The 24059-nt window shown below is 50.7% G+C and overlaps 1 protein-coding gene across 2 annotated transcripts; it reads right to left on the bottom strand.

The window, feature by feature from the left end:
* Positions 1-285: 285 nt before the first annotated feature.
* On the bottom strand, positions 286-24059 carry CSRP1 (cysteine and glycine rich protein 1). 2 transcript variants are annotated; one of them, XM_055234040.2, is made up of 6 exons: positions 23753-24059; positions 12979-13091; positions 6961-7129; positions 5642-5771; positions 2042-2135; positions 286-1548 (listed from the first exon to the last, which is right to left on the bottom strand). In XM_055234040.2, exons 2-6 carry the CDS (start codon positions 13088-13090, stop codon positions 1472-1474), a joined length of 582 nt encoding a protein of 193 aa, XP_055090015.1. In that variant the 5' UTR covers position 13091; positions 23753-24059; the 3' UTR covers positions 286-1471. The 2 variants fall into 2 exon arrangements, with proteins under 2 accessions (XP_055090015.1, XP_055090016.1); XM_055234041.2 differs by having other exon boundaries at positions 5660-5771; positions 23753-23887.

Raw genomic sequence — 24059 nt, 5'->3', positions numbered from 1 at the left:
GGTACAATGGTGTGACCTCAGCTCACTGCAACCTCTGCCTCCCGGGTTCAAGAGATTCTCCTGCCTCAGCCTCCCAAGTAGCTGGGATTACAGGCACCCGCCACCATGCCTGGTTAATTTTTTTTTATTTTTAGTTGAGTCAGAGTTTCACCATGTTAGCCAGGCTGGTCTCAAACTCCTGACCTCAGGTGATCTGCCTGCCTCAGCCTCCCAAAGCCCCTGCTAATTTGATTGCTCCCATCGAGTTCCCTCCCAGCTCCACAGACACAGGATTGGACACCAGAGTTCTGGTCTAAACAGCTTTATTGACCAGATGAGAAATCAGCTTGGGTACGGCCCATGCCTGCAGCCCTTTCAGTGGGTGGCTCCACATAGTGTTGTCCTTTCAGTCGCTGGGAGCAGTGAGGCCCACCAGCCCTTTCCCCGTCCTCCCACCACTACTCCTAACCTGGGGCCTGGCAGGGGTGGAGTGATGTGATCTAAGGGTCCCTGGAGAAGGGTGGAGTGGAAGAGGCAGGGTCTTAGGTTAAAGGGAAGACTCTGAGGTCTCAGGGCAAAGGGAAATGTGTTTAGATGAAGACTGAGGCTGTGCCTACCTCCCTCCACATCTGAGGATCAAGCAGGTGTGGCAAGAACAGAGCCCTGGCCTGGGCTCTGCTGGCCGCAGCCTCAGGACCCAGGGTTAAGGCCAGAGATAAATGAAGATTTGGGCCATTGATAAATGCCAATATATGTTTCAGGTATTTCATTAGGATCCCCCCATCAAGCAGGGAACTAGATGTCTGAGAAGATCAAACAACATCCTGACTTTGGGGTCCTTAGACCTGGGTTATTCTCCTCCCAGTCCTAGTGGGAGGCTATCCGTTCCACAACGACTCAAAGGCAAGAAGCCTGGAGAAGCAGGGGCTCCTAGGACCCCACCTGTGTGCCTCTCTGCCTCCGGTAGTGACTCCCTAAGATGGGACTCCTCAGGCTTACTCTGAGGGACACCAGGAAGCCCACTCTCTTTCCCACAGAGGAGAACCTCTGAGATCCAAAAAACCCAGCCTTCCCCCCTCCTCATCTTGGTCTTGCTTCCCTCTCCCTCCAGCCTGTTGCTGCTGCTCCTCTGGGTGCCAAGATGTGTCCTCAGGTGTCTTGGCCAGCTGATGATGGACAGGCAGCACAGGAGGCTAAGAACAGAGCTCTGTGGGGTGAGGTATGGGGAGAGGGGCCTGCTCTCACCTAGACTCAAAACACTGAGGTCTCCTACTGGTGATGGTGTCAGATCCCAGGCCTGGGGAGCCCTTTAGTGGGGTGGGACCTCAGGTAGACCCCCCAAACCAAAGGGAGCCAGATGCCCAAGTTCAAGTCATTAGTGATATGTGGCAAGGCTGAGAGAGAAATAATCCTGGAGGTCTCCAAAGCTGCTGGGAAGGGAATGGCGATGAAAAGCGCAGGAGTGGGCAGGGTGTGGTGGCTGATGGTGGCCTCACTCAGAGTGGACCAAGGCCCCAGCTCCTTGCCCAAAACCAAAGCCCTTGGGCCCGAAGTTTTTAGCATAGCATCCTGCAGAGAGAGGAGAGAGATAAGGGCATATTCCTCCTCCACCCCCAGCCACATCACCCACCCTCCTGCTGAAGATCCCCACTCCTACTGCCCAGCCAGACCGCTAGGGAAGGAAGGTCCACTGGCACCCCCTCACCTCCACAGCACCCCAATCTCAATGGTAAAATAGTGAAGAGGCTCTTGGTTCTACCCTGTACCCATTGCCCCTGCCACCAAAATTATAGAAGCATCATCTGCTGTAAGAACACTGGACTGAGAGTTAGGAAGCCAGGGTCTAGCCCTATGCCTGCCTCAATTTGCCAGATGATGCTGGCCAAGTTGCTTTCCCCCTCTGGTCTTGTTTCCTCATCTGTACAATGAAGGAATCATACTAGATGTTCAGGATCTTGGATCCCAAGGCCAGGAATTAGTTTACATTCAGCAAAGGCAAAACTACTTAGCCCCCCTACCCCCTTGGGCCTCCTGACCCTCAATTAGAAGTGAAAACACCCACCTTTGCAGTAAATCTCGCCATCCTTGTCCGCCAGGGTGGTTGACTCAAGGCCTTTGCCACACTTGGCACATCGAAAGCAGGACTTATGCCAGGACTAGGCGGGGAAAGAAATAGTTAATGGCTGCCACCAGTGATGAGGGTACCCTCCACCCCAGGCCCACTCCCTTTGACATAACCATGGTATAAGGGCTCAAGCCACTTCTGAAGTCTGCTCAGCTGGTGCTGCTGGGAGGACATGGCCCATGGTGCAAGGCAGTAGAGGGAGAAGGCGAGGGACCACATGCCACCTCACACCATCTTCCATGCTATGTTGCAATAGCCTGATGATTAGAGTCACCAGCTGTACCACAAAAGGCAGGCGAGGGGGTGGGTTTAACACCAAGGTAGCTGTTCCCCCACTGGCTGGGCCAGATGAGCCTTCTCCAGACCCATCTTGCCAGTAGATCAGTGGTGTGAGCCAGGGCTTTGCACTCCTCCTGGTACTGTCACTTAGTACTTGAACAGCCCTCACCGGGAAGACCTCTCTGCCCTATGTTGCCTTGGGGCCTCTCATAGAGACACAAAGGGTCTTCTGTGGCCCCTGGAGAAACTACACTCCTTAGGACTTTCCCTGCTGAGTTTAATGCATTTCATAGACTTATTCTCCTTCCAAAGTGATACTAGACAACATTGACTCTGGCTTCCTCTGTGCCAGGCCCTGTGCCAGGCACTCTACACTGGTGAAGTCAGTTAATGTTCACAGCTACCCAGTGAGGGACATAGTGCCACCCTACCCTCCAATAGCTGATAGCCTTTGGGCAAAGGAGGCACCTAATTCTAGAACTTCAGAGGCTGGGCTGGTCCAGGAGAATCCAATTACAAATACCTTCTCTGTGGCCAGGCACCATATGTTTAAATATCTAGTCCTCACATCCATTCTGTAACACAGGGCAAACATCTCTCCCAGAAAAAAAGTGAGGCCCGAGTTTGTACACAGTGATGGGACATTGCACAGACAGACTTCTCAGCAGCCAGCTCCCATCAACAGCTGGGCAGGCTAAGAGACTGATACGTAGACAGCTCTGCTTAACCCAGGAAAAGCAAGAGGCAGGCAGTAGTCAGATAAGACAAAACAAAGCCGTTTAAGGGCAAAGACACTCCCAGTGCCCAGGCTGGTGGATGAGAAAGGAAATTCATCCCCTCAGATTTCCTGGTTGCCTAACCTCGCACATTGGCTTCTCCTCCAAAGAGCTGAAATGGGGGGACCTGGGTCTAGGTCAGTGCCGGTGCAACCTCAATAGTCACCCAGCCTTTGCTGCCTCCTCTATAAAACAGGGGCTGTTACCCCAAGCTCTCTAGGCTGGAGAAAAACTGAATCACACCTAGACCAACGCTTCTCCTCATATTTCCTAGCCACCTCCCTGCCAAAATAAGCTGAATCCCTTTGCTCATTCATAAGCATCCAAAAGTACTCCCAGCTCAACATTTCTTGAGTGAGGCAATAGAAAGGTGGGGCTTCTCCCTACCTTTTCCACTTGAATGCAAAATTCTCTTATCCTACTCCTTAGTACAGCCCTAACTTTACCTTATAGCCTGCCTAAGTAATGGAAATAGTGATTCTTAGCTATTCTTAATAATTTTATATTCTCATAATGAGATAGAACAAAAAACCCAACTTAATAATAATATTAATGTCTCCTGTTTTCATATCCTTTAGTCAATGGCAAGGATCTTCATTGTGACCTCATAACAATCCCTGAAAATAAACAACAATAATAATAACAATAGCAAAACTGTACCGAGGACATACCAGGCACTATATTGCATGTTATACATGTATTATCTCATTTAATCATTAAAACTGCCTTGTTGCTGGGTGTGGTGGCTCACACCTGTAATCTCAGCACTTTGGGAGGCCGAGGTGGGTGGATCGTGAGGTCCAGGCTGGTTCAAGACCAGCCTGGCCAACATGGTGAAACCCCATCTCTACTAAAAATACAAAAATTAGCTGGGTGTGGTGGCGTGTGCCTGTAGTCCCAGCTACTCGGGAGGCTGAGGCAGGAGAATCACTTGAACCCGGGAGGCGGAGGTTGTAGTGAGCTAAGATCGCGCCACTGCACTCCAGCCTGGCGACAAGAGTGAAATTCCGCCAAAAAACCAAAAACCAAAAAACAAAACAAAAACAAACAAACAAAAAAACTGCCTTATTTGTCAGGGACCATTACTTGGCCCATTTTGCATTTCATCCACCATCCAGGCCCACTTTAGAGCTGCAGAACTGAGGCTTAGGAAGGCTAAATTTTCCCAAGGTCACTCAGCCAATAAATGGCAAAACTAGGATTCAAAGCAGGCTGTCTAGAGTCCAAGCTCTTAATCACGGTGCTAGGATTAACAATCTCTTCCCATTTTGCAGCCTTGGAAATGGGCTCGAAGAGGCTAAATGGCCCAAAGTAGCATTAACAGTAGTAAGAGCAGTAGTAGTAGTAACAGCAGTAAGAGCAAGGGCTTCGGAGTCAGACAAACCTGGGCTTGAGTCTGGCTTAGCCCCTTCCTAGCTAGCAGATCCGGGCAAATTATGTAATCCTTCTGACTCCCAGTTTCTTCATCTGTACAACAGGGATACTAATCCCCATCTCCGTCCGACCATGACTGTGAGAGTAGGGAGTCTAACATTGGCCTCAGTGTTAGCTGCTCAGCATTTCTTGATCCATTCCCCTATCCCATTCCTCAAGGTCAAAAAGCCTTGAAAGCCAAAACCTGAATCCAGAAGAGCTGAAGATGGGCTCTAGGCCCAGGCATTCCATAACCTTGTTGTGTGATCTTGGCCAAGTCACTTTTCTATCTCAGCCTTCACGTGATGCTCCAGAAATCCTCTCTGGCCTCATAGCTGAAAGACATCTCTTCTGTGATTTTCTGACTGCTAATCTGACACTGCAAACCCCAGGGGCAAGAGTTCTGCCTCTTCTGTACTGCAGCCTATCTGAAGGAAGTGATTGGCTCAATTGGGAACTGTTGGTTTGCTATGGTGATTCTCACTGTGCATTGGTGATTGGGGGCTACTGTCAGAATATCATGGGGGAAGGGCATGTGTGGCAATTCTAAACAGTGTGAAAAAAGCCTCCTAGGAGGCTCTGATAGGTCTGAACCTTGAAAATCTCTGCCCTAGGGGTATTTGGGAGTCCACATCCCATGAAACCGAATGTATATTTTTGGGATCACAAATCCTTTGAAAATCTAATAAAAGCTATGGATCTTCTTCTAAGAAACAGACAGTTTCCCATGAAACTTTGTATATAATCATCAGGGCTTTGTGGACCCTCTGCAGCCCACCTACATACCCTTACTTTCTGTTCTCCTATATTAGAGATACATATTGATCATTGCCACTCCCTATGAATTGCCCATTGTCCATCAATGCTGGGAATGTTACTGCTCATGGCTGATATGAGCTCCTTGGAGACTGGAAAGCACAGGTACATGCAACCCACAGGGACAAAGAGGTTAAACTCCAGTGCTCAGGCTGCCCTGAGCAGAGCTAGGGTCACCAATTTAAAAGTTCTGGAATCCACATTTCAGGAGGATATCTCCCCCCATCCCTCTCATGCCCAGCAGCCGCCTTACCTTCCCAGCACCAATCACCTTCTCCGCAGCATAGACTGCCTGGCTGCATCGGGGGCAGCGCTCGGAGCCACCGATCTTCTGGGCAAATTTGGATGCATTGGGGTTGGTGGTGGGCCTGTGGCCAGGGGCTCTGCATGGAGAAGGGCATGGGGTGAGGTGACTTACACTGTAAGTACAGGTGGAGCTGGCACTGAGAGGGCATGACCCTACCTTCATCTCATGCCAGAGCAGCGCGCAGTTCTCTCTGCCAAAGTCACAAAGGCTAGGGCCTCTAGGGTCATCTCCCATTTTACAGATGGACAAACCAAGCCTCAGCACAATGTTATTTCCATTGTAACATCATACTTCCCTCGGTCACCCAGTTAACCCCAGAATCATTTAACAGCCCATTTGCTAAGAATCGCTCCCCTCTGCCCCTCATTCCTGCAGCTGGTCTATTATCAGATTCTTTACAGGAGAAATCTGCTGATGAATCATTCCCACTGGGGCAATGACCTCGGCTGAAACTTGGTAATTCATCCATCATTTCCATCCACCTCCCCAGGTCGAGGAGCAAGCCAGGCTGACCGCCAACAGCCACTGTTTACCCAGAGGCCAGGGAGTGCCTTGGGGTGAGGGGGGGTGGGGTGGGGCTGATGACACCCTATGGCATTTCCAAGAAAGGGAAATGACTTCTCCTCAGTAGTGAGAGATAGCAGGGCTGAGAGTGAGGCTGGTGTGGCAACGGTGCTGCCCTGAGCCCCTGGTCTGGCTCCAACACTCACTAGCCGTGGGACCCCAGGCAAGTCACTGAGCCTGGGCTGGATTTTCTCATCTATAAAAAGAGGAGGCAACATGGTGAAACCACGTCTCTACAAAATACAGAATTAGCTGGGTGTAGTGGCACACGCCTGTACTCCCAGCTACTTGGAGGCTGAGGCAAGAGGATCACTTGAGCCCAAGAAGCAGAGGCTGCAGTGAGCCAAGACTGCACCACTGCACTCCAGCCTGGGGGACAGGGCAATACTCCCTTAAAAAAAAAAAAAAAAAAGAGGAAATTGGACTAAGTAATTCTTGGGGCCCCTCCCAGCTCTGACCCTTATACAAATATAGAATGCACACTCCTTGCAGGGAGGAGCCCAGCCTGTTTTAGTCCCTGCTGAATCCCCAGCTCCTGCAGCAGCCTGACACATAGGCACTGCTCTGTGACTGCCTTTTAAATAAGTGGTTTTCTGAGCCTTCCATTGCTTACCCAAAAATGGTTGTAAATACACATGAGGCCTAATACAGGGTGGGGGAGAGAGCTCAAGAAAAAGGTTGGGAGTGGATCTTTTACTCACTCCTCGTGCTTGATGCCCAGCGACTCCCCCTTGTCAGTGCTGAGGGTGCCTGCGCCCTGCCCATAGCCATAGCCTTTGGGCCCATACTTCTTGCCGTAGCAGGACTTGCAGTAGATCTCCTCACCATGCACGGCCACAGTGGTACTGTCCAGATTCTTCTTGCAGACCACTGTGGAGGGGAAGGGGAAGCAGACGCAGTGAGTTGAAGCTGGGGTGAGCTTCTTGCTCATTGCAAGCTTCCTACAGCTGAAGCTCTCTGGGCTCTTTCATACATAATATCCTGATCTTTCAGGAACTGTCTAGAAATGGAGGCTGGCGGGATGGCCAGTGGGTGGGAGGACAGAGGGATGAGATGTGCATGTCCGACTCTAGAAATGCTGGCCAACACCAGTTCGTCTTCCAGGAATCCATGTGTGTCTCCTTCGGTCCTCTGTATCCTCAAACTTCCTCAGGCTGCAGTGCAACACAGGGTTCAGAGGCAACAGCCTAGGCTGACCCCAAGCCACAGGACGCCTGTTGAGGTTCCTCACTCTGCCCTCAACAGAGACCATATGTCCCAATGGAGGAGGAGAAAAAAGAAAAGAAGAAGGGCAGAGTTTTCCTGCCTTCAACAGTGGAATCCAGAAGAGACTATCTGTGCATGCTGGCAGGGAGCCAATGGGGGCAGATGCAGGTGATGTGATACCCCATAAGAAATGTTTAACATTTATTAAGTGTCCAACATGGTGGGCTTTGAAATGAGATGCAGCTTATGCCACTCACAAGAGGATTTGAAGTTTCTAATCTCAGAAATCACTTTACCACAGGAAGAAGTGAGGGTCAGACACTGAGAAGAACTTCAGACTCCTGGGGTAAGAGAGAGTGGAATGGGAGGAACTAGGGATTGTAATGGTCTGAGCTGGAAAGGCTGTGGGCCTCATATTTCATCCTGCTAATCTCAGAGGGGAGCTATGCCAAGCTATCCAGAATAAAACAGTTTGGGCTGGGCACAGTGGCTCATGCCTGTAGTTCCAGCAGTGGGAGGCCAAGGCTGGAGGATTACTTGAGCCCAGGAGTTTGAGATCAGCCTGGGGAAGATGGCAAAACCCTGTCTCTAGTTATTTAAAAATAAATAGATAAATAAAACTTTTAAAAATGAAAATAAAGTTAAAGCAGTTCAGAGCCTGGGGTCATGAAGAGTCAGACTGCCCAGAATCAAATCCCAGCTCTCTCCCTTTCCAGCCATTTGCAAGTTATTTTGCCTTTCCAGCCTCTGTGTCCTCATTTGTAAATGAACATAATAATGTCTGCCCCAAAAGCTGGTGGTGAGAATCAAATGAGATCTGACATGTGAAGTACTTGGCACAATACCCTGCATACAACTAGTGCATAATAAATGTTGGCTACTCTTATTAGTATTATATAAAGTTAGTACCATCAGGAGACAAGGAAGTGGGAGAGACAGGCCCTGGCTTCAAGAGATCGTTGCTTCTAACTTTCACATACTCCTCTCAAGAGATTCAACTGCATTCTATTTCTTTACTTGTCCTGTAATCCTAATTCAGTTTGATCATATTCCTTAAATATTGGAGTTCAGCATCTCAGTTGGACGCATCCTCAAACATGTCCTGAACATAGAAACTGAGGGATACCACTGGAGAAGCCATGCCTCTTACCACCCTAAGAGAAGCTCTCAGCTCCTTTCCTTGCAACTGCCATCCTCTTGCCTTTAAAGGGTCCAGCCCTCTGCCAGCTCCTCTCTCACCCTAAGCCCCAGGTTGGAGACTTCAGACTAAATAAGGACCCTCTTGTCCCGCCCTGGAGATCTCTATCTCATTCCAGCACTCTGGGCCATCCAAATATGGAACTTCCCACCATTTCCCCCGGGGCCCAGCTCCCAAGAAGGAGGGAGAGGGAACCACAGGCCAAGGGCTCCAACATTCCTTTCTAGGGTGGGAAGTCAGGAATTGGCCTGGAATTGTTTTCCTGTAAGATCCCAATTGAACTGAAAATTCCAAGACCAGAGAGAAGGCAGAAAGCAGAGATAAGAGTGCTTGGGGGAACAGAGGTGTCTTTTGGCTGATCTCTCCAGTAGGAGACCCAGGAACTCGGCCCAGGGCAGACCTCAGGGCCTGCAAGTTGACATCTTCCAGATGGCTCCCCTGCCGAGGACCTCCCTGCTCCTTTCTGCTTTGCCTAAGCCTTCTGTTCTCCCAGAGGCCCAATCCTGACCATCGTGGCCCTCTGCCCGTCTACCTCCATCCAGGTGATGTACTGAGAGACTCTGCAGCTCACTTGTAAGATCCACCAAAGACTCAATCAAGGGGAATTTTGAAGGCAGGCCTGAATACATTTCTACCATATCATGGTAAGCCAATAAGGGGAAAAGAAAAAAAAAAGACTGGATTTGTTGGAAACACATACTTCCAGATGCCACTTTGGTGGGCCCTTGTGATGCTGCTTGGAAATACAGGGAAAACGCAGCCCCAGGGGAGAGGTCAGAGCCCCCTTGCATCACTCAGAAATGGAGAATGATTCTCTGCTTCTGGAAGGAAAACCAAGGCCCACAAAACAATTCCAGATCACGTATTGGCCAGATGCAGGGCCAGGCCAGAACCCAGCCCCTGACCTCCAGACCTGGTTGCTTTCTGCCAGCCATGGCTCCCCTCCAGTGGGCCACACATGTGGGGCCAAGAGGGTGAAAAGTGACAGTAAGCCTCAGCCTGCGGGTGAGGAGACGCAGGCGTCAGAACGTGTGCAAGGCTTCCGTGAGCTTCCCCTGTGCTCTTGGATTCTAGGGAACAGCCCAGGGCCAACCTGTGGGGCCCTGTTCTATCGGCCACCATTACAGAGCTCTTCTTTCCTCAGGGCTGGCTGCTTAACCCACTTTCCCCAGGAGGGAGCTGGGTACAGCTCAGAGATGGGCACATAACCTCAGGGCAGGTTCCCAGCCACGGAACTGAGCTTTCCCACCAGCCTCTGAACCACCACCTGCTCATAGGATCTGGCAGCCCCTTTCAAGACCACGGGAGTGTACTCTAGGCCCTCTCAGTCCCTGCTTCCAGGCCAAGCCCAGGGTGGAGGTCATTCTCCCCAACTTTGCCTATGACATCATCATGTCTTCCCCCTGCCCATTCAGACCCTCAGGAAAGGGCACTGTTATGGTTTGGCTGTGTTCCCACCCAAATCTCTCCTTGAATTGTAATAATCCCCATGTGTCAAGAGTGGGGCCAAATGGAGATAAATGAATCATGGGGGCAGCTTCCCCCATACTGTTCTTGTGATAGTGAAAAAGTCTTACAAGATCTGATGGTTATATAAATGGGAGTTCCCCCACACAAGCTCTCTTGCCTGCCGCCATGTAAGACATACCTTTGCTTCTCCTTTGCCTTCTGCCATGATTGTGAGGCCTCCCCAGCCATGTGGAACTGTGAGTCCGTTAAACCTCTTTCCTTTATAAATTACACAGTCTCAGGTATGTCTTTATTAGCAGCATGAGAGTAGACTAATACAGGCATGTAGGTGGGCAAGCTGAGTAGAATCTGGAGCCAAGAACCCACATGGTCACAACTGCTTTTGGGGACCCATCCAGGCCTGGCCAATGAGGAAGATGGCCCTTACTGCCCTTGGCCCAGACCTGGCTAGCCTCTCCCTTCCTCGGGAGGGAAAGTCCTTTGATTCAGTGGGCACCCTGAATGGGGTGAACACTTATCACCCACTTCACTGGAAAAGAGAAATGATGCTCCTTCCATTCATAAACAAATCTTTGTCAGGAACCCACTTTGTGCCAGGTGCTGTGCTAGGCATGATGAATGAGCAAGTTGTGGAGATGGTTCAGCCTGCTAGGACATGTGCAGTGCTAGGGGGTCCACTTGGTGCTCTGATATCCAAGAGCTGCACTGGCCCTGAGACCCTAGCATGACCTGAGACTGCTTCCTGCGGCTGCTCATTGCATAACACCCCCACACTCCCCCAAGATCCCTGCTCCCCAGCCTGACTTTCTACAACTGTTTCTCATCCACAGCGCCCCTCACACCCTGCCCCAGGCCCTGCTCCTTCCTTCCTATGCCACCTCCTGAATTCTTGACTTCCCTCAACCCTCTGACCGACTACTCCTCCGTAAACAGGTCTGCAGGCAGGCACTCCCGCCCACAGCTGACCCCTTATGGTCAGTGATTAAGCAACATCCGAGAGCAAAGAGAGGGGCCCTTAGGACCCCAGCAACCTAGACCCCCTTCCCAGCCATCATCAAGCTCTCTCTTATTCCCTCTGGAAAGATAAACGGCTTGGAAATTCCTAAGATTAGTGAACTGCTGATAACAAGACGCTGCTGTTTCTGGCCGCCTTTGCAGGCTGGAAGCCAACAAAGCTCCACTAAAGCTTGTTTACTCCCCATTCATCAGACACAGCCTTGGAGCTGTCACTCCAGGCCCGGCTGAGCAGGATGTGGGGCCCCTGCTGCCCTGTGCGGGGTGGCCTCAGGTTGGTCTGCCTAGCGACAGGCAGAGATGCAAACGTCCATTGAACAGGTGGCTCTTGGCCCATCTGTATCCTACTCTGGAGCACAAATCATGAAACTTTGCTTCATGTAATGCAGAACAGACAGGACCCCATTCTTGGATCTCCCCATCTTCAGGGGCCTCAGACCCTGGTGAGGGCTTCTTTGCATCACACCCTCTTGCTGTAGATCCCTCAGCAGTGTGCGTGTGTGTGTGTGTGCATATCATTTCTTCAACACTCATCATTATTTTAAGTGCTTTGTTTTACAAGCTTCTTTCATTTTAATTCTCACAACAATCCCATGAGGTAACTATTATTACCTCCACCATAATAATGAGAAAACTCGACCAGAGAGAAACTGAGTAACTTGTCCATCATCACACAGATAATAAACAGCGAATCTTTTTTAACTAAGACATTCTTCTACCATCCATTCTGCCTACCCTCATGGGGAATGTACCTTGGCAGGCACAGTGGTTCACACCTGTAATCCCAACACTTTGGGAGGCTGAGGCGGGCAGATTGCTTAAACCCAGGAGCTCAAGGCCAGCCTGGGTAATATAGGGAGACCCTGTCTCTCTGAAAATTTTTTTAAAAAATTGGCCGAGCATGGTGGCATGCATGTGTAGTCCTAGCTACTCAGGAGGCTGAGGTGAGAGGATCATTTGAGGTGGAGGCTGCAGTGAGACACTGCACTCCAGCCTAGGTGACAGAGTGAGACTCTGTCTTAGGAAAGAAAATGCATCTTGCTGAAGTTGCCTCTTCTTCTAACCCAGACCTTCTGCTCTGATCACAATGAACCAACTCATTTAGGAACCTGAGGAGAGGCTTCGCCAAGTTGCCACATCCTGGAAACATCACCTGTCCCAGGTACCAGCGGGTGAAGCATCATGGTGTCAGGATCTCTGGGTCGACCTGACCTCTGTCAGTTGCTTGGTATTCTTTGTCTGATTTCTTACTCATCTAGGCTTGTGACTGGAGCAAACCTTGCTCTGGCTTCTTAGGAGTAGATATCAGGGAACTTTGCACTCCCTCTTCCTCTCATCCCAGGCTGAGTGGGAATGGGAAGTGAAGAATTGAACGGGCCAGCCTGCAAGGGGCTGAGGAAGGAGGAGCCCCGCTCTTCCTCCAGACTCAGCTTCACCATGAGGTTGTGGCCTCTGTTGCCTTTGAACAAGAGATAATTAAGGTGCAAAGGGCTGAAAATGTTTTCCTCTGAAATGGTGAAATCATGGCAGGGAGAGAGAGAAGAGAGAGCTGAGTGGAAAGTTTTCTTAACCAAGTCTTTACAGCTTGGCTTTCAGCCCCTGAATGCCTGCCACCCCGACCCGCTCTGGCCAGTTCATCCCTTAGAAAGAAGCTTCTGAACGGAACAAAGAGGCCCTGAAGTGTTTCCCTGCCCAGCTGCGCTTCAGCCAAATGTCAAGCTGTTTAAATCCCATGAGACCAGTTCCCTGGGGTGTTGACAGGCCCAGCCTGTGGGGGCAGGCCCGTCCAGGGTGTCCAAGGCAACAGCAACAGGGCCTGGGGCGTACTTACTGCACAGGAAGCAGGATTTATGGAAGCTGTTGCCTTCGCACTGAACCTCTTCGGCAAAGTAAACCGTCTTCTGACACACCCCACATTTCTTGCCTCCTCCCCAGTTCGGCATTCTGAAAAGGGACACAGAAATGGGAATTAATTTCACAGGGAGATGGAAACATCTCAGATTGTCCATGACAGAAATGCAACAGCCAGAGCCAGAGGAGAGAAAGACGAAGGCAGAATGCCTGGGGGGCCACCAGGCCTGGCAGAGAACTTTCTGCTAGCTCTCGACAGCAGCCTCACACGTTCTCAGGGATTTCCTCCCCCCCAATCTAATCAACAGGTCTTTACAGAGCAGCTGCTGCATTTTCAGCCCTGTGCTAGGCACTCTAAAGGATGTGGATCAGCAGAAGAAACAGGCTTTATAAAGAAGGCTGCAGCTGCAATAAAAATGGACTGCCTACCCCTACACACGTCAACATGGACGGATCTCAAAGAGAATGTGGAAGGGAAGAAGCAGACAGACCACAGCTGGGAAAATGCAAGTCCATTTGTATGAAATTCACAAATGGGCTAAACTCATATTGTCAAGGGATGGACAATATGGGTGGAAAAATTACTACAGAAAAGCAAGGGAATGATGATCACAAGCTTTTACCTTAGAAGAGTTACCTCTAAGAGAGGGAAGGGACCATGACTGGGCTGGGAGACCAGGGAGGCTGGCAAGGCACTGCCTGGCAATGCTCTCCTTCTTAAGTTGGGGTGGTTGTCATATGGGGGCTCACTTTATAATTATTCTTTGAACTGTACATGTAGGTTTTGTGCACACTTTTGTATATAAGCTATAGTTCACCACAAGAAAAAAGTTTTTTTGTTTTTTTGGTTTTTTTTTTAAATGCAGAGCTGGGCACGGTGGCTCATGCCTGTAATCCCAGCACTTCGGGAGGCTGAGGTGGGCAGATCACCTGAGGTCAGGAGTTCCGGAGTTCCAGATCAGACTGGCCAACGTGGCGAAACACTATCTCTACTAAAAATACAAAAATTATCCGGGTGTGGTCGTGCGCCCCTGTAATCCTAGCTACTCGGGAGGCTGAGGCAGGAGAATCACTTGAACCTGGGAGGCGGAGGTAGCAGTGAGCCAAGATAGCACCACTGCACTCCAGTCTGGGCAACAAAGCAGGACTCTGTCTCAAAAAAAAAAAAAAAGCAGGAGGTAAGTTATCAAGCTTCAGAGTGAGGGGCTTTTGAAAAATCAGATTTAGTAACACCACCCCACATCTAATGAATTATAACCTCTGAGAATGAGGTACTTGAGAGAATGAGGTACATGAATCTGAATTTTTAACAGGCACCCCAGGCAAACAAAGCAGGTGGCCCAGACCAACTTTGAGATGCTCTAGGTGTTGGTTCAGAGCTGGGGTCTTGATGCCAGGTAGGTTTGGCTCAATCTTGATCCTGCCACTCATTGGCTGTGTGACCTTGGGCAAGATAGTCAGTCTTTCCAAACCTTGATTTCTGTATCTGTTAAATAAAGATAAAAGCTGGGTGCAGTGGCTCACACCTGTAATCCCAGCACTTTGGGAGGCTGAGGCGGGTGGATCACGAGGTCGGGAGTTTGAGACCAGCCTGACCAACATGGTGAAAACCTGTCTTTACTAAAAAGAGAAAAATTAGCCAGGTGTGGTGGAGCCTGCCTGTAATCCCAGCCACTCAGGAGGCTGAGGCAGGAAAATAGCTTGAACCTGGGAGGCAGAGGTTGCAGTGAGTCGAGATCGCGCCATTGCATTCCAGCCCAGTCGACAGAGCAAGACTCCGTCTCAAAAAAAAAAAAAGGATAAAAATAGCGACTTCACCGAGTATGTCTGGTGATTAAATGAGATATGATATGTCAAAGGCAAGGCACAGTGCCTGGCACATACACGGCACACAGAAGTCCAGGTGATGCCTCAGGTCAGTGCCTGCATGGCTACAGAGCAGCACAGAAGGTAACACTAGTGAGTGTGGAGAACAGATGGGGCCTGCTTCTCTCCTTCCATTTCACTCACTCACTCAACAGACGTGGCTCAAGGAGGAAGACCACCCTTCCAGCTCTTTCAACAGAATTTCATGAGGGAAGGGCTATAGAAAGCACCACCTACACTGGGTACAGGCTTGGTGCCGGGGGTTGCCCAGGACATGGTAAGTAAAGGATGCAGGGAGGTGCTGGGAAATAAAGGGGCTGGGAGTCAGAGGGATCTGTTGCCTCAGGAGGCAAAGGAGCCTAAGGAGAGAGCTCACGGAACCTGTCACATGGAAATGTTGAAAACAGGGATGTGGCAACCAGAGCCCACCCTCCTGGCAACAGGGCTTGCACCAGCAGCCGGAGAGTCAATGTCAAGGGCAGAGGGAGACACAGTCTCCACTACTGGAGAGCTCCCATTTGAGGGTGACACGGGCCTCAGCTCAAGAAGGGATCCAGGTCACGTTCACCACTCTGTCCCCCTGCCCTGTATAGCACTTGACATGTGACTGTTCACATAGGTGGCCAGGAAATAGCTGAGGAATGAATGAAGGATGCACTAATATTGAAAGCCACAGCTTCTGGGGCCATTTTCTCTGCATGGTGAATCTCTGCAGAGCCTGGCTCCTAGTGGAGGTGCTTGGTAATCGTGTGCAGGCTGAGAGGCAGAGCTTACTGTGGGGAAGTGGTGTTAGTGATGCTGGGGGATCTAGGTAGACCATGCCTGCTGCATAAGCTCAGTTCTCCCTTTCGCAGGTTCTGGAGCAGCCGCACCTCCTCAGACTCCCACACATCGCTGACACGCCCCGCAGGAATTTCTCTAACTGCTCACATCCCCGTCTCTGTCTTCCTCAGATAACCCATGCAGCCTGAGCCCCCAGATCCAGGGACAGTCCCCATTCCCAGCCTCTGATGTTGCACTGTTCCTTCAGCCTCTTTCTGTACTGAGGACTGCTAGCTGCCCTTGTCAAGCAAAGGTTTGGAGCTGAAAACCGTACAATGTGAAGGACAGTTAGACAGGAACAGCAATCAGCAATGTGTGTTATGGTCGGCCTAATCATCGGCCATTTCCCCCTTCTTCCTTGCTACACAACCCCAATTTTATTCAGGCCATTGAATGACTGGGGAGATGCCTCTTCCCCAGATGGAGCAACAGAGCCTATGTCCCTTAAGCCAACCATGGAGATTCCATTTCCTTGCCAGTGGCTGGATCAGGAACAGGCTGAGACCATTTCTGGCCAGTGAGATGTGAGGGGGGATCTGCTTGGGAAGCTCTTGTGAATAATGTATCCAGTGGTACAGACCCACACAGGCTCTCTTCTCCCTCTGATAAGGTGACTCAGTGTGACCCTTGGAACTCAGCCATGGCACCCACACTGCTATGGACTGAATGCCTACTATGCATCAGATGGCTCATCTGCATCATCCCATTTCTTTATTTTTTTGAGATGGAGTCTCACTTTGTCACCTAGACTGGACTGCAGTGGCTCAATCTCTGCTCACTGCAACCTCATCTCCTGAGTTCAAGCAATTCTCATGCCTCAGCCTCCTGAGTAGTTGGGATTATAGGCACCCGCCACCACCACCATACCCGGCTAATTTTTGTATTTTTATTAGAGATGTGGTTTCACCATGCTGGCCAGGCTGGTCTTGAACTCCTGACCTCAAGTGATCTGCCTGCCTCGGCCTCCCAATGTGCTGGGATTATAGGCATGAATCACCGCTCCCAGCTGCACCATCTCATTTCATCCTCATTATCCGAAGATAAAGAATGTATGCCCACCTTACAGACAAGACAAACAAGGCTCAGAGTGGTTAGGCAAGTTGCTTATAATCACACAGCTGGAAGAGGTAGACCTGGGATTCTAATGCAAACTCATCTATTTCTGAGTCCTCTGGGTCCCAGTCACCATGCTGTGGCCGTTGTGTATTTAAGAGGGGCTGCTCATGATAGGCATACAATACATCAATGCTGGCCCTCTTCCTTGGCCTTCTCCTTTTCCAACCCCCTGAACCAGCAGGGGACATACTTAGGCCCCTAGGAACACCCCTAAGGGAGGAAAATTCCCCTAGCCACATGGTTGGGAGCCAGTTCCAAGCACTGTTTTGTTACAGACACAAAAGCCCTTCTCCCTCTGGGGGAGACGAACAGCTCCATACAGGCCTCCCCTTGTTTTCCCTGGCTCCTTGTCAGGGGCCAACATCCAGCAGGGCCCCGGGGAATCAGGAACATGGGCGGAGAAATGGGTGAAACCCAAGGACCCGCCAGTAAGGAAAATCTGCTCAGGACGTCTCTTAGCTAGGCTGCTCTTTAAGGCTGGTCATTTAGTTAGGGCAAGGGTGGGGGGTCTCCCCTCAAGAGCCCAGTGAAAGGACAGGGCTCTATTGCCTTGAAATGAAAAGTGATGACTCTATCCCTAGCCAGGAAGAGTTTCAGGCAGTGCCTGTGGATGAGGTCCTGTCCCCCTCTGCCCACAAGAGGACCCCTCCAGGTGACCCTGCCTGTGGGGAAGAGGCTCAGCAGGAGGGAACCCTGGCAACAGGCGGGGCTCAGTCTTCACTCTACCTCCTCCCTTTCTGCCCTTCTCTCCAACAGCCAAATTCTGCCTGTAGGGAGGCCGAATTGCCTTAAAAGGAAACCTGTTTCTCAGAGTTCATGGAGTGCCTTAGAGGGACACTTGGCTCCTTCTTAATGCCTTCCTAGCTCTCGGGGACACAGGCCCTGCAGAAGGCTGGGACAAGAGAAGTTCCCGAGGTCAGAGTTCAGGCTGTACAGGTCAATGGTTAGGAAAACAGGAGCTGGAATTCAATCAATATGGATTTACCCCTTCCTAGCTGAATGATCTAGGGCAAGTTACTTTCCTTTCTGAGTGTCAATTTGCTTGTCTCTAAAATGGACCATATATGGACTCCCTAAAATTGAGCTGTAAGGATTAAATGAGGAGGTATGGAAGTGATGGCCAGCACACTGTAAGTGCCCACCCCTCTGACTACCACTCACATGACTGGCCCAGTCGTACCTCAACACCACACTGCTAGATGTGGGCCAGCTCTCCACATGTAGCTAGTCCACATATGGAAGGAGCAAGGCTTAAGAAGTAACATGCCAAATAGGGCCAGGAACTCCTGATTCATCTGCCAGCCCAGCGAATGAGTCTGGGACAAGTTACTTGCCCTTCTTTGGGGTTTAGCTCCCCTGAGCTGTCTGTGATGTCCCATTTCACTCTGTTGACCATTTCAATGGAGAACAGAGCTTGAATTTTCTACTGAATGGCTGGAAACACCTGGTCAGCTGTTTTCCTGAAATGGCTGGAGGCTAGAAGCCTGCTGTGTCTGCTGCTGCATCTTCCTAGCCTGGCTGTCCCATTAGGACTGTACCCAGATCCCCAGTTAGGACCATACCCAGATCCTCAGTCTTGAGACGAGAAAGCCAAGGTGGCAGCTCTTAATGGCAGCAGCAAAAGGAGAAGAAAAAGGTCACAGACTCTCACAGTCACCCCAAATCTCATGAAAGTCAGGCTCGGCTGGGTGCGGTGGCTCACGCCTGTAATCCTTGCACTTTGGGAGGCCGAGGCAGGCGGATCACTTGAGGTCAGGAGTTCGAGACCAGCCTGGCCAACATGGTGAAACCCCATCTTTAATAAAAATACAAAAATTAGCCGAGTATGGTGGCAGGCGCCTGTAATCGCAGCTACTCAGGAGGCTGAGGCATGAGAATTGCTTGAAATAGGAGATGGAGATTGCTGTGAGCAGAGATTGTGCCACTGCACTCCAGCCTGGGCAATACAGCAAGACTCAGTCTCAAAAAAAAAAAAAAAAAAAAAAAGTCCGGCTCAGGTGACAGGTTGAAGGAACCATCGCAGAGATGTAAAATCCCTAACTGCCAGTAACCAGTGCCTGAAGGCAAGCCTCTTCTTATCAAACCCTTCAAAACCATCCCATATCTTTATTTCTCCAGTGGAAAAATCCCATCTCTCCCATTCCAAAATCACTTATTCCCTAGGGCCAAAGAGTGACTGACGGCACAGGGTTAAAGTCCCAACCCACTTGCTCCAGTAGAAACCTGTCAGATGTTTATCTAGCTCCCTCACATTAGCTGAGCTGCTTGGTATCTGCCAGGTGGACAGGAGGGCTGGCATCCCTTCCAATCTGCAGCTCGGCTTTTGCCTCCATGCCCCAGTATCCAGAGAGCAGCTGAGGGCAGAGAGAGAAGGAGGGGGCCCCGCTGGTCAGGGCTCAGAGCCAAGTCTTAGAGGTGACACCTGAGAGCTCAGGAAATCAGCCTCTCCTGAAGGTCAGGGTCATGGGTAGGGGGAGAATGGCTGCCATGGAGATGGGGCAGGCTTGGCCTTAGCTTTGCACATCCCACTTCATGTTTCCTTCGGAACCCTGCACATGACTCGCCTCTCTGAGAAGGTAACCAGCATCACTGAGCTATCATCAATCCAGGCCCCATGGGCCTTCAGAACTTGACTGTCATTCTAGGTCAGGGATCCTTCTCTCTATTGTATGAGTTTTCTCTTTTCAAATCCATGTCCAGTGGCCCTTGTGAGACTCTGAGCTGACAAGGGCGGTACATGTCTCTCCCTTTCCCCACTTGCCCCCAATGCCTTCTAGAGCAGACTCCCTACTCTTGGAGCTAAGAAGTTTGCAGGGCACAGTGGCTCATTCCTGTAATCCTAGCACTTGGGGAGGCTGAGGTGGACGGATCATTTGAGGTCAAGAGTTCAAGACCAGCCTGGCCAACAGCGTGAAACCCCATCTCTACTAAATATACAAAAAAAAAAAAAGAAAGAAAATTAGCCGAGTGTGATGGTGCACCCTGTAATCCCAGCTACTCAGGAGGCTGAGGCAGAGGTTGCAGTGAGCCAAGATCGTGCCACTGCACTCCAGCCTGGGGGACAAGAGCGAAACTACCTCAAAAAAAAGAAGTCTGAAGGTCAACACAGGTAGACATGGAGGTCAATGACTTCTTTGTAGTATTTCAAAACTTCTACAGGAAATCCTGTATTATAATAAAGCCTCCAGACAAATTAACAGATGGGGTTTCCTTGCTTTTATCCAGATCTGTAATGATGTTGGTTATTCCATGCTGAACAAAATGGTCTGAATGATTTTTCTTTGATTAATTTTTAAAAAGTTAAAACACATTAGCACTTAGGCCTTAAAAACACAGGTCATTTGCAGCTGGCATCCCAGGAAGCACCAAGCCACGCCACCCCTGCATAAAGAAAGCCAGGCACACAGTCGGGGGTAGGGGGTGCTGGCTGCCTAGCTGGGGCTGAGCTCCAGCTGCTAACCTTCCATTTCTTCCCCTGTTGTCACCGCTGAAGACTCAGACGCTGCCTTCTGGCCCTGGGGAAGCACTGGAAATACCAGAGTCTGGAAATGCTAGCTGCCCCCGTATTTACACACTTTACCATACATGGGAATTCCTCAGTGCTGGCGCCAGACACATTCCTGGGGAGCTGCGTAGTACAGGCACGTCATTACCATATAAATTCTTGACAACTAGAAACAGCAGTCAGAACCCAGGACCCCTCCACCTCACCTTCTCTGCCCTCCCCTCAAGTTTTACTAGCTCTCTCTCTCTTTCTCAAGCAGGCTCTTTTCCAGGCTTCTTTTCTTTCTGCAAACCTGGCTCTGAAACTCAAACAGGCAGAGCTGGTGAAAGCATATCCATTAGTGGCTGGGAACTAACTCTCAGGGGTCCCCTCTGCTCCTACCTGGCCATGCAACAGACTGAAAACCCGGAGGTCAGGAGTTCGAACCCTGATCCATCCAGGTGAAAGATATCTTCCTTAAATAGTTTATAAGCCACTGTATAAAGCACCTTGTAAAGCTGATGTGTTTCACAAATGGCAGATATTTCCTTAGTGAGTTGATCTGGAAAAAGGAAATGTAGAGGAGCAAAGAAAAATAATAAGGTAGTGACTGAGCATACGTTTTGGAAACAGTCAGCTTATGTTTGAATGGCAGCTCCACAACTGATCAGCTGTGATCCTGAGCAAGTTTCTTACTACCTCTGAGCCTCAGTTTCTCCATTTGTAAAATGGAGAGCATCAGTAGCTACCTCATAAATTGTCCAAGATAACCCATGTGAAGTATTTCTCACACTGCCTAGTACACCGCAAGTGCAGATATCTGGTTATCCTTATCTTAAGCAGAGGCCAACTCTAACACTTATCATTCAGTTTTGTGTCTCTTTTGATATTTGACAATATGCCTGAGTAATGCCAAATGGCTGACTTGGAGGAAATTCTTTTTATTCTCACTAGCACCTCTTTGGATCCCAAAATATTTAACGCATGTGTCTTCATCTAGCAAGCCAACATTGCACAATAAGCTAGGCTTACATAAATATTTAAAACTTTAACAACCTGCCAGAAAAGCCTTCCCAATTTGCTTCCCACACCAGGAGATGGACAGTGAATAAAAACTATGTTGCCAGGTGTAGCGGGTCATGCCTGTAATCCCAGCACTTTGGGAGGCCAAGGTGGTGGTGGGGACAGGGAGGGGATCACTTGAGGCCAGGAGTTCGAGACCAGACTGGCCAATATAGTGAGATGCTGTCTCTAAAAAAAAAAAAAAAAAAAAAACCAGGCCCGGCGCGGTGGCTCATGCCTGTAACCCCAACACTTTGGGAGGCCAAGGCAGGTGGATCACCTGAGGTCAGGAGTTCAAAAACAGCCTGGCCAACATGGCGAAATGCCATCTCTACTAAAAATACAACCAATTAGCTGGGTGTATTGGCAGACACCTGTAATCCCAGCTACTTGGAAGGCTGAGGCAGGAGAAGCGCTTGAACCCAGGGGCAGAGGTTGCAGTGAGCCAATGTCACGCCACTGCACTCCAGCCTGGGCGACAGAGCAAGACTGCCTCAAAACAAAAACACAAAAAAAAACCCCCCAAAAAACCTATGCCAAGTGGAAAAACTGGCTAGTAACTATTTGCAAGGTTTATGAGTATCCAGTAGGCCAACTCAGCTGAAAGACCATTGCTACCCCACTCATTCATCTAATGTTTACTGATCACCCAGTCAAGTGTCATTACACTCCCAGGCTGCAACTCTGGCCCAGTCAGGACTCACTAGCTCCAGAGGCAGATGCACATGTGTGCAATTAAAAGAGCAAACACTTGGGCCAGGAAGGACGGTGCTAAGACAGACCACAGGCAACGAGGCCACAGCACCCCTGTTTTTCCCATTTTATTAGCAGGCCAATTGCAGGCCTTCTCTTTAGTTTCTCTCCTGCTTCCTCCACATACCCTCCATCCTGGGCATCTCAGGCCTTGCAGATGGTTCTCTCCTCCCTCTCCTCTAACCCACACTACACCCTCTGCAGGATAAACTTCCTTCCTCGTCTGACTGCCTCCGCCCCGGATATCCTCTCCAAGGCAAAGAGTCATTCCCTGGAAGACCGTAGCAGGAGGAGGCTGGATTTAGGAAACAATGGGTAAAAGCTGCCCACCAGCAGCTCAGGGCTGAGGACAGTCTCTCAAAAGAGGTAGCCAGAAACCAGCTGGAGAGTCAAGAGGCAGCAGTTGAGTGAGAGCAGGGGAGGCTCAGTACCCATCCCCAAATCCCACCTGGGGAAAATCCCCAACATGCACTCTCAGAGGACAGAGGGAGACAGCCAGCACCTTCAGCCTCCTTAGCTTCTGGGAGGAAGGGAAGGGATGAGGGGAGGACAAGAAAGACAACTGAGAGATCACTCCTGTGTTGGAGGTTCTGTGTAACACACTCCCCAAGTAGCATCCCTGAAAGAAACTGAGGCATTGAGAAGTTAAATAGTTTGTCCAAGGAAACCTGCGTGTTAAGTGGCAAATCCAAGAGTCAAGACTCTGCCTTCCAAACAATCCCACCAAGACTCCAAGCCACCTCTTCATGATACACTGATACCCTTTCTACCAGGGCCCAGTGGATTTCTGTGACAGTATCCCAGCGTGGGGAGAGCCTGCCCATTCATTCACTCTCAGGGAACAGCCGGTGGGAGGCTGCAGCCCAGGGCTCTAGGCAGAGCCTGAGCCCACTATTGCTCCGGCCGATTCCTGGGTCCTGGTTAGTTCACGACAGCACCAGAACCAGAAGCATGCAAAATATTCTCTAGTCTGTACCAGTAGATACAATACCTGCCTCAGAGGGCTGATTGTTAGCTAACACATTGTGATTTGCTTTAAATGTGCTCAATACCAGTCCCTTTATCACTCCCCAGCTTTCAAGGACTGAGGCCACAAAACACTGACTGCAGGCTCTTTCAGGTTTCAGTAATCATCACCACCTAGCACCAAGATTTGGAGTGGAGAGGTTTCCATGCAGTTCTTTCACAAGAGGGAAAACTCACACCTGCGCTCAGGGACACAGATGTCCAAGGTCAGGCCCAGATGTTTGCCCCACCCCGCCCGCGGGCATTTTCTCCCCAGCAGGAGGGTGAAGGAGGGGGTGGCACGGATGCCCTCATCTCTCTGCCATACAATGAGCGTCAGTGGCGCGCAGAATCGCCGATTGTTCTGCCCGACTTGCAGGCGGTTGCGGGGAGCCGGGTCGCCCTGGGTCACTCACACGCGGAAGTCAGCTTTGTCCAGGAAGCCCAGGAAGGCCGGGGATGGGGAGGGACCTAGTGCCTCCAGGAAAGAGCAGCACTGCCCGTGCTAACTGCGGTCACTTCTCACAGTTCCCCGCCTGCGACAGCCCCGGGGCCGCGGCGGGACGGGCAGGACCGGGAGGAGCTGAGCGCGTGCCCAGGCGCCCCTCCGCGGCGGGCAGAGCCGCGCGGCCCAGGGCGCACTCACCTGGCAGCTGGCTCGGCGGCGCACGGGCGGCAGGCGCTCTCGGAAGTGGCGGCTGGGTGCGCCCGGCCTGCGCGCCGTTTTGTTCCGCTCCGGGGAAGGCGTGTCCCGGGCCACGCCAACCAGTGGGCTTTGCACACTGCACCACTCCAGGGCTGATGTCATGGCGCGAAGCCCGGCGGTGCTGCCCTCCCAGGCCCCGGGAAGGCCCGGTCGGCAGGGGGTGGGGCAGGAGTCGCCGACTCTGGGGGTGCCCCGAGCTGCGGTCCCACTGTGCGCCCTGTCGCTGCCACCGCAGAAAACGTCTTGC

Source organism: Symphalangus syndactylus, chromosome 19, assembly GCF_028878055.3.
Source record: "Symphalangus syndactylus isolate Jambi chromosome 19, NHGRI_mSymSyn1-v2.1_pri, whole genome shotgun sequence".
Classification (NCBI taxonomy): domain Eukaryota; kingdom Metazoa; phylum Chordata; class Mammalia; order Primates; family Hylobatidae; genus Symphalangus; species Symphalangus syndactylus.
The sequence above is the reverse complement of the archived record's forward strand: the minus strand, read 5'-3'. Positions and strand labels throughout refer to the sequence as shown.